The following is a 16,065-nucleotide window of genomic DNA, read 5'->3' as shown; positions in this document are numbered from 1 at the left end:
TGAAAATGTACATTATGTATCTTATTTTCTGTGAATGACCTTAATGCTATCTCATGAGTGATGATGTCATGAACAGTACCATCTTCTTAATGTCTTATGGTATCTTAATTTATGATTCATGGTGAAGTCCAACACTCACAACTGTTAAATCTATGCCATTGTCATTTAAATAGGCTTTTGCTGTCTGGTTTTACTTCTGTGTTGCCCCAGACATTCTCTCTGCCCTCTTTCATCTATCATGTATCTTGGATTTTGATGTGATTCTCCCTCTATTTCTTATCACGAATTTATTGATTTATTAGTTTGTGCATCTATAGACTGGGTGCTTCAAAAAGAAAGAACAGATTTCAGTTGTTTATTGCAGACAAACTATAGAAGATGGAAACACATTGTGCATGTCAGTGGCTAGAGGAAGGTTCAGAGTTCTGACAGAGCTGCATTGTTGTTTATTTGTAGCAACATGCGACTGTATCACAAGAGAAATCATTTCGTGCATTGGAATTTGTGCGAAGTCAACTCATTGTTGAAGTGCAGTGTGCATTCCACTATCGATTCTGCAAAAATCCACCCCTGCATAAGCAGATTTATGAATGGCATACAAACTTCTTGGAAGTTGGTTGCAAATGCAATGGTAAGAGCAGTTGTCGGCCATGCATTTCTGATGATGAAAATGTGAAGTTTACCTGAGATAGGATCACATGGAGCCCTCTGAAGTCCACAAAACTGGCAGGCCAGAAACTTCTACTTTCTCTTCCACAAACAACAATATGGCTTGTTCTAAAAAGATGCCTGCATATGAAGCCTTACAAGTTGAAGTTAATGCAGCAATTACATCCAGGTGGCCTTAACCAGAGGTTTTGCATTTATATTCTCCAGGACAAAGTCAAACTGACATTTCATCTATCGATAAAATGACACTGCCATGACGTAAGAATTTGGGGTTCACAAAATCCTGGTGTCATCATCAAACATGAAAGAGAATCACTGAAACTGAATGTGTTATGTGCCGTTTCTGTTCACAAAGTTGATGGGCCATTCTTTTTTGTGGAGGAAACTATGACAGGAATGTTACACCTGGACACTCTGCAAAATTGGTTGTTTCCTCAACTTCAGTAAGATTCCAGTGATTTCATTGCTACGCATAACTGCACCTCGCTTCACTTTCACTTTGAGATGTGGCATTGTCTGTACAGCACAATCCTACACCATTGGATTTGAAGAGATGGACCACAGTATCTTGTTCATTGTGTTTGGCCTCCTGCGGCACCAAACCTCACACCTTGTGATTTTTTTCTGTGTAGGATACATGAAAGACAGTCTTGTGCCACATATGGCAACTGCTCTTCGACAGCTGAGAAATCGAATTGGTGAAGCTGTTGATTCAAGAAAGAGGGGCCTATTGATTTGTGTGTGGAATGAAATTAACTACCATTTAGATGTTTCTCGAGCAACGCATGCTGCTCATGTTGAGTATATGGTGTAGTGTCTGTACGAACAAAAAACCTTAAATCTTCATCTCTCTGGTGATGTACAATTTGTGTCTATCTTTCATAGTTTGTCTATAATAAACATTTGAAAATTGTTCTTTCTTTTTGAATCACCATGTATTTTTCATAGAATTTGACTTCCTGTACCCAACAGTTAAAGATAATAACATTTTCCCAAAGGACTCATTGAGCAAAGTAACACAGTGGTTAAATCTGAAGGAGTTGAGTTAAAATCTACACGTTATCATACTCATTTTAGTCCTCTATAATTTCCCCAAAGTGAGTTTAGGTAATAAAGCCTGGACAGTTCTTAATGATCGACAGTTGGTTCTTCCTCTTCACCTTACTGCAACTGACATTGTGCTTTTTCTCTAAATATTTTCACCAGATGTTAAGTTCTGTCAAATCCTTTATCCCAGAGAAGTTTACAAACAGGTGAATGTCTCTTATTCACTAACCGAAACATTGAATTATGTAGTATGCGATTTCCTTGACAGCCTAATAAATCATGAAGTCTGGAGGAAAAGATTGTGTATAAATTCTTTTACCGAGTAGATTAATTACTGGATAAGAATTCATTTTTTACCAGTGTAACTGATCAGTTGCTTGATAGAAAATGTAGTGGATAGTATTACACAAAATTGATTTCTCATTTACATTTTTATAAATTAAGTTAATCTTGTAACCTACTGCATAAAGGATAATGTAAACCAAAAAGTGTAGGCGGTATTTGACAGTGCTGAAGTTATTTTGTGAAATTGTAAATTTTGTGTAATTAAAGCAGTTCCATATCCCACTGCAATATGCGAAATTCCAAGTGGATCCAGTGGTTCTATGTTCACCTTCATTGCAATCTTCTTTATATTGGGAATGAAATCCACTTACTTGGCCCAGGATTGATTGTGATGTACATGGGCACTTATGTTGCTTAAGTTTGCCACAGTATTACTTGTAGAATTTGGGCATGGACCTAGTATTTTTGATTGTCATTTTCTTTGGAATGTTAAGCTCTGCATTTGTGCCCAACTTTTGTAATTATGTCCATTCTTTGTCTTCACGCTTTATGATGTCTTAAGAAAACCAGAATATTTTCCAGCTTTTTAAAATTTCACAGCTTTGTGATATCTCTATTCCAGATGCACACTTGGAACTCAGAATAAATTGTACTACACATAATCCTCTTCAAAACGATGCTTGATTCACTGAGATTGCATAATTAGTTCCTGAAATACGATCCTATTTATTGACACTTGTAGACTCTGTAAAATTCAAATTTGTGGGTGATTACTATGTGCATATAGCTTGACATCAGCCTACTGTCAATCTCAAAGCAGTGCTGGTACAGACTTTTGTACTTCTCCTTTAAAATGAAACTGTTTGTAACTTTTAACATGGCTATTCTCATATCCTGAATGAATTGCTGCCTAAATCTCAAATGCACTGACTGTTTGTATTCAGTTCATCTTCACCAATGCCTGTCATCACTTGTAAAATGACACTTCAAATTATTCATAATCCATGTCAACACAGTCACCTTCACAGGAAAATATGGAATGGTAGTTTAATCTCGGTTTTGGGCATGATTCACACCCAGAGCTTATTTTATGAATTAATTATATATTTTATTGCAATATTTTGTCTTATACACAGTGCTTTTGTTTGTTTTTCAGAATGATGGAAGTTCAAAAAATTCACCACGCCCTGTCTGGGAGCTTGTAGAAGAGGCTTTGCTTAGGAATATAGTATCATCCCAACAGCTGGAAGCAGCCATACTGTCATATTGTAGTGGATATGGTCGAATCTGGGACTTTACGACTCTGCACTATTTTCTGTCTGATGTAATAATGTTATCTTTCACTATTATCTATTACAGTTGCATGATACATTAATGTTTGTAACTTGCTTTACACTCTCGGTTAAAACTTCTTGCTTTTGACACTTGTCACCTGGTGCTTTAATGTTATCACATTGGTTGTCAGTTATGCATCAGTTTAGACTTGCACAACAGGTAGGAGGCTGCCAATGAGCTCCAGAGACCGTTAAATTGGGCTACTGGGCAGCCCCGATAACAGTTTATGCTGGTACAACACACTGCTCGAGAATTAAAAGTGCAACAATGATTTGTTGTGGTTTTGGCAACAGCACATGGTTTGCAGAGGGAGTGAGTATTCGGTGGGTACAGCACTGCTCTGTTGAAGCACTGAGCAGGCCTTGTTGATATAGAGGGCAAGTGATGCAGTATGCAAGTATGAAAGTTCTAAAAAAAGAAATATAGTGATGTCATCATGGGAAAATCTGTCAAGTTAAGCAACTTTGATAACAGTGATGTTATGATGGCCTAGAATTGAAGTACAAATATCATATTTTTGTCCTACAATCGCTTACGTAGATGTTAATGGATGAAATTAAAACTCGTAATAGAATACAAGAAGAAATGAAGATTAAAGTTTAATGTGCAATTGGTGATGAGGTCATAAGAGAAGGAGCAAACACTTAGAGTAGGAAAGGACAGGGAAGAAACACAGCCAAGCCCTTTTCAAAGCAGCCATCCCAAAAACTGCAAGTTTGTATCCCACGTGTGTCACCAATAGTAGTCAGGTGTTTCAGCACAAGTTTAGACCTTTTGGGAATGGGGGCTGAAGTTTTGTGTAATAACTGGTCGTAACCACATCCTGTAGTGTTGGTAGACAGTTGATGTCAGGAGAATAGAGGAAAAGGGGAATCATTCTAGAAAGAGCTGCTAATGATTTTTTCATGGACATTTACAAATGGTTTCTATCCAGTTTGCTGACATTAAACTCTGAAAAACTTGATAATTACAGTTCAGAACTTGCAAGTAGTCTCCACCCAACCAACATGTAAAATTCGAGGACATGCAGATAGAAGAGATTCTTGGGGTTAAAAACTTTGTTGTAAATTCAATTTGCAAGAAGATACAACACAACTACTGTAATGCATAAATAAGTATTTGTTTGCGGTGTGAAGGTTATTAAATATGGGTGATATAAAAAATAAAAGCTAGCATACTTTGCATATGTTCGCACTGTAACGTCAAATGGTATAATAAGTTTGAGTAACTCTTCAAGTCAAGCTTAAGTTTTGTGGGACTAAAAGTGTGTAACATGAATTATTTGTGGTGTAAATTCAGGGAAGTCTTTCAAAAGCCTGCTCACAGAACCAGGTATATTAACTGTTGCTTGTCAGCATATTTATTCCTTAATGAAATTAGTCATAAGTAATGTATCTGTCTTTCAAATCAACTTGTCATAGTTTCAGTGCAGTTATGTGATCGGTGTGTGTATGACTTGAAAACTATTTTTGTTGATGATGAAATGTGGCCACAGTAGTATTGGGTATTGTCTTATGCACTGAGTAAGTTGTAAAAATGTTTTGACATTTCTCATATCCTAGAGTACTACGTCACTTAGAATTTGCAGAAGGAACATCAGCATATCAGTTCTGTTGTAAATATATATTATGTGTTTTTGTTTTTCTAACATGTTCCATGTCTTCAAGGACCTCTTCAATATGAGCCTATGGAACATACAGTGTATCTAATCTCTAATGTCATCAAAAGGAGTTTGCTACAAATCTGTTGTATTGTGATAATATGGTTGGTATGTAAGCCCTTCATGATTGTGTTCCATCCAGTAGGTGTAAATCTGTTGCAATTCTTCCTAAACATTGTGTGGTCTGAACGCCACATACATCATTCCAGAAAATCACCATCCTGTAACTTATTGCATTTCTTATGTTTGAGGAAATATTACAACAGTAAAACAGTGACAAATCAATCAAATTATTGTCCATTGCAGCAATTGATGTGTGGACAGTGGACATACATAACAGATCAGAAAATTCCAGTAACTTTAGGGTGAGTTATGGGTCCTTTCTAACTTATAAAGTAATCCCTCCCCCCCCCTTTTTTTTCTGGAATTTCCAATATCACAAAATATATTTACCTTTTTGTCAGGGAGTTACAGATTTTTTTAAAGCTTTTGACTTTATTTCAATGAGATCTGTACTGACATGACTTTAGCAACTAGTTATTGTTTCAATGTATCACAACATACTCAAGATTATATATAATTTAATTGGATAGATAAAAATTCTACTCACCAAGCAACAGCAGAACACACACAAAAAAGACTGTTGTAATTTGCAAGCTTTCGGAGCCAGGTCTCCTTCAGGCAGAAGGGTTGAAGGGGAAGGAAGAAGGGTGAAGGAAAAGGACTAGAGAGGTCTGGAAAAGGGGTAGATTTCAGGAAAGTCACCCATATGACTGCTGTGCTTCCATTACGCTTTTTCAGGATAATCATGAAGTCAGAACTGAAAGATAAGAGAGACAAGGAGATTTCGTATCAGTAAAACTGTTCTCAGATCCCCTAGATGAAGTTTAGTTGTCCTAGATGCTAGAAGAAGGAGCCAGTGGCTCTGAAAGCTTGCATAAGTTACGTCATTTCTGTATGTGTTTCCCTGCTGCTGCTTGCTGAGTAGATTTTTTTTTGTCAATCCATTTACATTATATTATCAGTAATTGATTCTTCTCTTTGTTAAAAAAAAACTGAGAATCACTCAATGTCGAGTTGAGAGTGCATGTTGAGAATTCCCAAGATACAGACAGGGATACAAAAAAATGAATGAAGGAACATACTTTAGTGAAACACATCATTACGGCTACAATGAAAATGAAATGGTTCCGAGCTGTAGACATAACCAGGACGATGGACAGATCATAGAAGTTTTTGTCCTGGATTCCACGGGACAAGAAAACACTGAGACAGCAGTCTAAAAGAAGATGAGTGGATGACATAAGGAAAGAGACAGGAGCAGCACAACTGAAAATGATTATGCATGGAAAAGTGTAGAGAAAGGCTTTATCCAGCAGTCGGTGTCAAATATACAGGGTGTATCATAATTAATAGCGTAGATGCATACAGTTGAAAGTACATGATACTAGAAGCAAAAAAGTCTCAGTAAACATAGGGTCGAAAATGCATACCTTAAGAGCTATGAGCAATTTTTCATCTTCGATACTGTGAAGCAAATCCGTTTGTATCTGACTGTGTTGCTTTAGGCTTTATGATACTGGTACAGATATTTTTAATACAGATAAAATAGTTCACTATCGTGAAACTCACTTTTAATATGGATAAGTTAGTCGACTACCATGATACTCATGATTCTTTATGGACTGTAAGTAATATATTTTATGTTATAATGTAGGAAATAAATAAGAATGTGATGTAACAATGTGTAACAATAGGACTAATTATTTTATTCTTTTTAATTCCTAGTGACAGTATGACCATATATACTGCAGCTTGGAGGAATACAGTTTCACTAACAGTAACATCTGAAAGAAAACACTTAGTCTCATACACCTGAAAAGTTGAAGGTTCAGTGCGATTGAGCTGTTATTGCTTTTAATTATATCACAGTTTTTCTAATGTTTTGGTGTGTACGATTATAGACAGTTCACCCATGTAGCAGAGTTATGTACTTTACCTCAGACATCCAATTTTGTTAATGTTGTTTTATTGTCCTTTTTTTAGGTACTAGATGAGACAGAAGTGGACTGTTTCTTCTCTCAGCTGTTGCCTAACATGGTTCAGCTAGCTTTGCAGCTACCTTCTCTAATCAGAAGTCCAGTTCCCTTGTTGAAGCAGTTCAGGAACAGCTCTGTTAGTCTGAGTCAGCTCCAGATTGCAAGTCTTTTAAGTAATGCTTTCTTCTGTACATTTCCAAGACGAAATATGCTACAGCGTAATTCAGAATATGCTACATTTCCAGATATTAACTTTAACAGGTAACTTTCCTTAAAGATTGGTAAAATGGCTTTGCTTACAATAATAATCTTCAGGCAGAAACCTGAAGAAGCTTAACAAGTTAATATCATCCTGTTCTGAGGACAGAAGGCCATGCCATAAATAAAACCTTAATACAGTAAAACTTGCTCAAATTGGTACATGTATAATTTGGAAATCTGCCCAAACTGTACAAGTATTTCAGTCCCGACACAGTCAGTGCACTTTTATATGCTGATTTTTTGTATAAAGCGGAACGTGCCTGATGTGAAAATGGAAAGCAAAACTTAGAACATGCTTAATGATTTGTTGTATAATGCGGAAAAGAGCCTATAGAATATTACTTTATTACACTTCATTACTTATTCATGACCCTACAAAGATGTTACTTTTAACACTTCAGTTAAGCGGTGCAAAACTGAGGAAAAAAAGGCGAAGAAGACCGAAAATGAAGAAATTAGCGAAATAATGTGGGAATGTTTCGTAAGTGTGTGGGAAAAAGCTTACCTTTATCTGGATCCATGTTGCAGAGTGAGCCTCAGAAAGTCACAAAAAGGCTTGGAATTACGGAGTTTAAGGCATCCACAGGCTGGCTGGACAGTTTCAAAGCTAGGCACAACATTGTGAGGAATGAAGTGTGTAGGGAAGTTAAGGATGTGCAGGAAAGTGTAGCAACAGAATGGAAGACAATACTGTTCAACTTAATTGTGAATTATGACCCAAAAGACTTGTTCACTGCCAATGAAACGGGACAGCTTTATCGTGCGCTGCCTTCAAACCTGCTAGCAATTCAAGGTGGAAAGCGGACCGGTGAAAAATGTCCAAGGAAAGACTCGCTGCACTGCTACGTGGAAACATGTTAGGTGAAATGGAGAAGCCACTGGTGATCAGAAAGGTGACAAAACCCCATTGTTTCGAAAACATAGACGTCAGTAAGCTTCCAGTCACAAGGCGAAGCAATAAAAAGGCGTGGATGGTGAGTGGTCTTACAGAAGAATGGCTGGGCTCTTTCAATACCAAAATGAAAAAAGGAAATCGCCAGGTTCTCCTTTTCCTAGACAAAGCAACCTGCCACCCAAAAATAACGTTATCAAATGTGAAATTGACTTGGTTCCCTCCAGTTTCAACCAGCCTCACACAACCCCTGGACCAGGAAGGGTTATTTACACATTCAACTGTCATTATAAGTGATTATTGATATAATCTGAATATAATAGAAGGAAACATTCCACATGGGAAAAAATATATCTAAAAACAAAGATGATGTGACTTACCAAACGAAAGCGCTGGCACGTCAATAGACACACAAACAAACACAAACATACACACAAAATTCTAGCTTTCGCAACCAACGGTTGCCTCGTAAGGAAAGAGGGAAGGAGAGGGAAAGACGAAAGGATTTGGGTTTTAAGGAAGAGGGTAAGGAGTCATTCCAATCCCGGAAGCGGAAAGACTTACCTTGGGGGGAAAAAAGGACGGGTATACACTCGCACACACTTGAATTTTGTGTGTATGTTTGTGTTTGTTTGTGTGTCTATCGACGTGCCAGCGCTTTCGTTTGGTAAGTCACATCATCTTTATTTTTAGATATATTGATATAATCTCTTATTCTTAATGTTGAAGAAGCCGAAAGTGCATTTGCTCTTACACAGTCAGTTTCTGTCCTATATGCAGTAAATTGGATTGGCTTGGCAGTAAAGGAAATGAAGCCGGAAACTGTCACCAAGTACTTCAACAAAGCGAGGTTTGGGGGTCAAGAACAAGACTGTCACCAAGTACTTCAACAAAGTGGGGTTTGGGGGTCAAGAACAAGACGCTTCTGTGGCCATCGAAGTTCAAGAAAATGCAGCAGCAATTGTTGAATTAATGAAAATGCGAACATTTCGTGTAGTGCAGATGATTACATTCGAAGTGATGACTTTGTCAACTCACTCCACTTTCACTTCAGCATCAGATTTAATAGAAATCCACAATGCAGAGGATGATGATGGAGAAACAAAGGAAGAAGAAGAGGAGCAAAATGATGTACCTAGAAAAATTAATACGTGTGAAGAAGCCATTACATGCATAAATGATGTTATGCAATTTACAGCACACACAGTTTCTCCCAAATTGTTGGAACTATTTTGAGCAGAAAATTAAAACAAGTTCCCCCCCCCCCCCCCCATGATAAGCGGCAAAAAAGTGAAATGTAAAGCAAATAAATGTGGGAATAATATGTATGTACACACAGTAATAAATGAATTTAAAATTCGAGTAAAAATATAGAAATGCCGTGTTATTTATCAGTTAGTATAATAGTCCAGTGTTCTATTGTCCAATATACAGTAAATGAACATCTACTGGTACGTAAATACAGTATATGCACAATTAAAAATTTTTACTGTACTTCTGTGCATGATACCTTACAAATTCTACGTAGCCCTCTGAATTGTGTGTAATCTGAGAACTTGTCCAATTTGGAAAATTATTTTAGTTCTAGGCGATTCTGTTTTGAGCAAGTTTTACTGTATGTGTGGTAGATGTTAAATGATCGAAAACAGTATGTTAAGCTTCCGTTGTGATGTGTTATACTTTGCTCACCTCCAGTTATCTGAAATTACATGGAGCTAATCCTTTCAGTTACTGATTTTCTCCAATAGCCCACTTTTCTTCTTTTTTCAAATGCCTATTTGTTTCCTGTCATTGAAAACTGAATTCAAAAACATTGTATGTCTGTCAGAATTTTAATATTATTTGCTGCCACACAGTTGTATCAGTAAGCAAAGCCATTTAATCAATTTTCAGTACTGTTATGATTTTTTTCCTTTTTCATTTGTAGTACTGGTTAGCCCATCAGTCCCTTATTGAATTTTATAAGATCTTTATATCTTGCATTGATGTAGTAGATGATGTAATAGTGGAAATTAACAATGGACTGGTATGTTTACTTGTGTTATGAAAATTAAGTAAAGTATAAGCAGTTTTTTTACATAATCTTTTAGTAGACCCTGCTGTGTTTTGGTGCACACTATCTCAGGTGGGACATTGTTCGCTACTATAATCCTTAAAAGCTGCAGTGAAAATTATATATTTCTGAATTATGATATTTACTCCTGCTCACTTTGGTTTCATTTTGACAGGCAGGCAAAGAATATTGAGCTCTGAAACATTTTTAAATTCTTAGTTTTGAAATGTTTGTAATTTATTGGCACCCATATGCCTAATGGAGTAGTTGCCATGTTTTCATCAGTAATATTCAGTGTATTACATAACCATGAAATTGCAGTTATAGATAGCTTTGTGGCATTGTTACTGTCTATATTAACTCATAAGCTCACATGGAACTCTTCATACATATTCCTAATGTTATGTGGACTTCTGTGAGTAACACAAAGAGGTTATTTGAGAGTTATACAGTATAATATAGTGATAAAAGCACATGTACATTTTCATGCAATTAAAAATCCTGATGGAAAAAAAAATGTAAACTGATGGAGGCATCATTACCAACATAGAGAGAATATTAAATATATTTTACTTGTAAGCAAGGGTTGTAACTTCTCAGTACTTAAATGGCAGATTAGAACCATAAGTCATTAAGAACTGTAGCTGATTTACCTCTAGGTTGCCAAGCAGAATGTTGTTAATCTTCATCCATGAACTCATTGCGTCAGCTTCTTGAACTTATTATGTTCTCCTTATCACCATTGTAAACAAATGTTTAGCACTTGCATTCTGTGAGGTATATATCCTTTTTTTTATGAGAATACACAATTTAGCATCTCTTTGATCCTATTCTGTAACCACTGGACTTCATATCAGATTGTGTGATGGCCGGTTCATGTGGGACTCTGTAGACATATTTGATTCTCAGCAGGCATCATTGTTTCATATGATGTTCATTCACTTGTTGTTCAGTTTGTCAATTAGATCTAATTTTTAGCTAAATATTAACATGAGCTCCAAAATTCTGGTCAGCTTGTATCATTTCCTTTCACACCAATGGTCCATGTTATTCTGTGCAACTGCTGAATTGCTTGAATGCTCATCAGATGTGACATGAGTGCTCTTTCCTCTTTCTTCAACTGTCCTTCCAGTACTGCATTATCTTTGTACACAATGTTCTCTCAATTTTCAAAGATCTATATCATTGCAGAAAGTTAAGAGATACCAGTTGATTCTGCACAACAACTACGTTTCTACTGGTAATTATACATCAATTATCTCACTACATAAACATACAGTTCATTTTAGAAAATTAAAAATACTTTTATGTGTAATGTAAGAATCTTTAAGATGGGAAAAAACATAATTTATTGTCCCACTAACCAACAACCCTTATTCATAACTACTGGGTGGTTATAATTAAACTTTCCCTATTTAAAATGTTATAACATGGAAACTAATTACCTTATGAGTACCAGACTTGGTAGCATTAGTGTGCAGAGTATGGGATGCATGATTTCCATGCATCACAGCACTAGCTCCGGTTCCAACTAAGGCCACCAGGTGCCGTGATCAGTCATCGTGATTCATGCTCTCACACACCTGACCAGTCGCAGTGACTTGTTGGTATGTCAACAAGAGCTTGGACAAAAGGAGCAGGGCATCACTGGTGGAATTCTATTATCAGAACAACAGTAATGCTGCAGCTGCACTTTGAGAATACAGCCACCTGTAAGGATTATGGAAGTGTCCTCTTTATTCACCTGCTGTGCAGAGCATGATGAAGCTCAAGTCAACTGGAGAAGTGGGTATCGCTCTGGGAAGAGGCTGATGATCAGTTGCACCACAGGTGGTTGAAGAAATCACTGTTACTATGACAAACAACTCTGCGTGCAATTATCGATCATCAGGCTGTGTGCATGCTGTGTCATGACAATTGAACATCCCGTGCTCCACTGTACGGAATGTGCTTTGAACCGTTCTCAAGTGGTATCTGTACAAGATCCATATCATACGGCAGCCTGCTCCACAGGATGTACAACGACGTATTGACTCCGCTCTCCACATTTTCACAAGGGTTGAAGTTGACGAGGGCTGTCCATGGACCATCCTATGGACAGACGAAGCTCATTTGTCCGTGATGGGTGAAGTGAACACACATAATTGCCAAGTGTGAGGATCTTCACTTCCAGTCACTGTGCATGAAACTCCTCTGGATGGTGAACATGTCACTGTATGGTGTGGTTTCAAGGCTATATTCATCATTGGCCCATTCTTTTTTGAACAGGTTGGCGCTCAAGGACCAAAGACGTGCAGTGGGCCTGGCCAGCATTAATGCAGTATGCTTCACCTGTATGTCATCCATGCCCTACAGGAGAGAGATGCATTGAACTCAACAGTTTTTATGCAAGATGGGAGCCCACTGCACATTGCCCATGAAGTTTACCTGCTTCTCTGAAACAAATTTGGAAATGATCAAATTATCAGCTGATTGTTTCTGGTTGCTTGGTTGGTGTGATCACCTTATCAGTCCTGTTTGTGAGGCTACCTGAAGGACAGGATTTACCAGGGGAACATTAATGCATGTGATAATCTGAAGCGGAGCATATCGAGAGGTAGCCAGTGTACCCATAGACATACTTTGTTCTGCTGTGCAGAATGCAATCCTGCTCTTTCAGACTCTTCTGGTCAATAATGGGCACCATATTGAGCCCTTTTTGTAGCAGTAATGGTACTGGTATGTAACAGTATGATGTACTGTAGCAGCACATTAAAAGTGTTTCAGTTAACTGATTCCGTATTATTGCTCTTCCCCATGTCCTTGACGTTAATGCTACGAAGTCTGGTACTTGTACGGTAATTAGTTTCCATGTTATAACATGTTAAATAGGGAAAGTTTAATTATAACCACCTGGTATAGCGCTGTCAGGTGCCAGACCTATCAATGAGTCAGAGAGGTGGCTATGAGATGCAAGGTGCCCCTCTTCTTTGTCAACATTTCAGTGGACTGCATGGAAGAGACATTATTCCCAACAAGATCTACGTCCCTTGGCTTGATATAGTTTGATTGGTGATATCTTTGTGATTTGGATTCATGGTGAAGAAAACTCCACTTCCAGCAAAAGCATAATTCCTTTTCCCAGCTAAAATTCCCATAGTTCTTCTCCAGATGCAAAATTACCCTATTTGGTGTTGACCTCCATCACACTGAGGCCGTCCGCAGCTTGTTGTCTAGTGGCTAGTGTTGCTGTCTCTGGATCAAGGGGTCCTTGATTCGATTCCTGGCTGGGTTGGGGATTTTCTCTGCCCAGGGACTGGGTGTTCATCATCATCATCATCATCATCATCATCATCATCATCATTTGTGACAATGGATAGATTGGCCTGTGTAAAAATTGGGCTGTGTAAGAAATTGGGACTTTGTATGGGCACTGATGACCATGCAGTTGAGTGTCCCACAAACCAATCATCATCATCATCACATTGAGGCTCACATTCAAACTTCAGTCCATAAGAAAAACAGCCAATAAGTAACAATATCAACACTTCGACAGTTGCCACCTCTTTCACATGAAATGTTCTTATACATCCATGGAGAACATTTAATCCAATACTGAATCCCTAAACAACTATACCAGAAACTTTTTCCCTAATTTATCTCTCATGCAGCTACTCAACAGGTCTTGTCCATAAACAATTCTCACAGGCAGCCTCCTCCTCTGACCTTCCACCACTAAACTTGTTGAATGCACAGATGTACAAAGAACTGTCCACATTGGGGACACCCCGTACTCAGTTGCTGAGCACACTCTACAGCATGACCCAAGAGACCTGAATACCTGCTATAGCTCATTGACCATTTTGATCCTCCCATCCAGAGATGGGAACTTCCTCTCCCGGATACCTTTTGTTTTCTGCTGCTCACCTGGACCTAACCTTTCTCAGCTATTAACAACATCCCCCGTCTTCTTTTCCCAATGACAGATTTTCATTGTATACTCAGTTACTCATTAATTTTTAATTTCGTCTCTCCTCCCGACATCCTATTTTTCATCGCCCATTCCAATTTCTTCATTGCCATTTTTCATTCCACTTTTTGTTTCTTGCTCCATCTTCAATTTTAACTCTGCTACCAAGTCTGAACTAACACTGACAAAATGTATGCCAACATATTATTTCTCTCTCTTCATCTTCATCATCATCATCATCATCTTCTTCTTCTTCTTCTTCATAATCATTCTCATCATCATCATCATCATCATTATCATTATTATCTTCACTTTCCTATGCCCTCATCTTAAGACATATGCATCTCTCTGAACCTGTTGTTTGTGTGTCTGCTATTCGTATCAGAGTTGCTGGAGATGGTGGTCATGTGTGCACGAGATGTGCTTGTTTGTATCTTGTGTTTTCTTTTCTGAAGAAGGCTTTGGCCGAAAGCCAAATTGTAATAGTCTTTTGTTGTGCCTGCCTGCAACTCTACACATCATCTTTACGGTGAGTTGCAATCTGTCCTTTGACTTATATTGTTGATATTCTGGATAGCTTCTGCCTCTAATTACAAACAAACAAAGTTCATAGTCATCACCTGACTTATGGTACCATAACAGGCAATAGGCATGTTATAACTTTTGGGATAGGCCAGTAAAGTATTTTCTACTAATTCATCAGCATCTTGTTTATTATAGTCCCCTGTTGTCCATTGTTGATGATTTTCAGACTCTCATTCAAACTGTGAGGGCTATCCATAAAGTAACACACATTCTGAAATAAAAAAAATAACAATATGGAGAAACCAAATTTTGTTATATATATTTGAGAAGATGCACCCTTAAGTTATTTTTCTACTTAATTGCTAGCTGAATCGAGGTACTTATCACAATGTGGCACAAGTTTTTCAATACAGTCTTTTTGAAAATTTGCCACATTCAGTTGCAGTCATTGGTTTAAACCAGAACACAATTCAGCGTCAGTATCAAAGCATTGCGAGTGATGGTAGTCGCTTGGTGCCAAATCCAGGTTGTATGGTGAATGATGTAACACCTCTCATCCAAAACGCTGTTGGAGCTCTTAGGTATCATTGGTCATGTATGGATGGGCACTTTCGCAGAAAAACAAAACTGTTGCGCTAAGGCCCCCCCCCCCCCCCCCCAAATGCTTCTCTTGTATTCCCCGCATTAACTTTGTCAGTGTCTGAAAATACTTCTCTGAGTTAATTGTTGTGCAATGTTTGTGGATATCAAAGAGAATCACTCCTGTAGAGTCTCAAAACACAGTAGCCCTGCTCTGTCTTGCTGACAGTGTTTGCAAACACTTCCTTGGTGTCTTGCGAGAAGTTGTATGCCCGCACTCCATTGACTGTCTTTTTGTTTCACAATTGACATCCTTCATTACCAGTGACAATGATTGCTAACTTTTTTACCACTTTTCTCATAATCTTTGAGAAAAATCAGTGCTGCAGCTGGTCTCTGTTTTCCGTGGTGTTCTATTAGGATTTTGGAAACCCACCTAGCACAAAATTTGTGGTAACCAAGCTTCTCCACCAAAATTTCAGGCATCAGACTCAGAGAAATATGGGAAAAATACTCTGAAAGTTCTGTAATCATGAAAAGATTATTTTCACGAATTTTGTCATTGTTTTTCGTGAGCAATTTGTCAGTCACAAGGCTAGGCCTACCACAGCAGTTCTCATTGTGAATACTGTTACGGCTCACCATTGCTCACTCGGCTTTCAGTCATTATTCCTTTTACATACGCATCACAAAGGTCATGATAAATTTCAGTTGGTTTACAATCCCCCCCAATGAAAACGTTATCATAGAACGCACCTCACAAGTGGTGGG

The 16,065-nt window shown here is 37.8% G+C and overlaps 1 protein-coding gene across 1 annotated transcript in view; it reads left to right on the top strand.

Moving 5' to 3' along the window:
• LOC124796636 (poly(ADP-ribose) glycohydrolase-like) overlaps window positions 1-16,065 on the top strand; it is a 129,410-nt gene that overhangs the window by 52,013 nt on the left and 61,332 nt on the right. The window contains exons 6-7 of the mRNA XM_047260711.1: window positions 3,158-3,325; window positions 7,043-7,296. Of these exons, the coding sequence (XP_047116667.1) occupies window positions 3,158-3,325; window positions 7,043-7,296 (422 nt within the window). The remainder of the gene's footprint in view (window positions 1-3,157; window positions 3,326-7,042; window positions 7,297-16,065) is intronic.

The sequence above is a fragment of the Schistocerca piceifrons genome, chromosome 1, assembly GCF_021461385.2.
Source record: "Schistocerca piceifrons isolate TAMUIC-IGC-003096 chromosome 1, iqSchPice1.1, whole genome shotgun sequence".
In the NCBI taxonomy this organism is placed as follows: Eukaryota; Metazoa; Arthropoda; class Insecta; order Orthoptera; family Acrididae; genus Schistocerca; species Schistocerca piceifrons.
The sequence above is the reverse complement of the archived record's forward strand: the minus strand, read 5'-3'. Positions and strand labels throughout refer to the sequence as shown.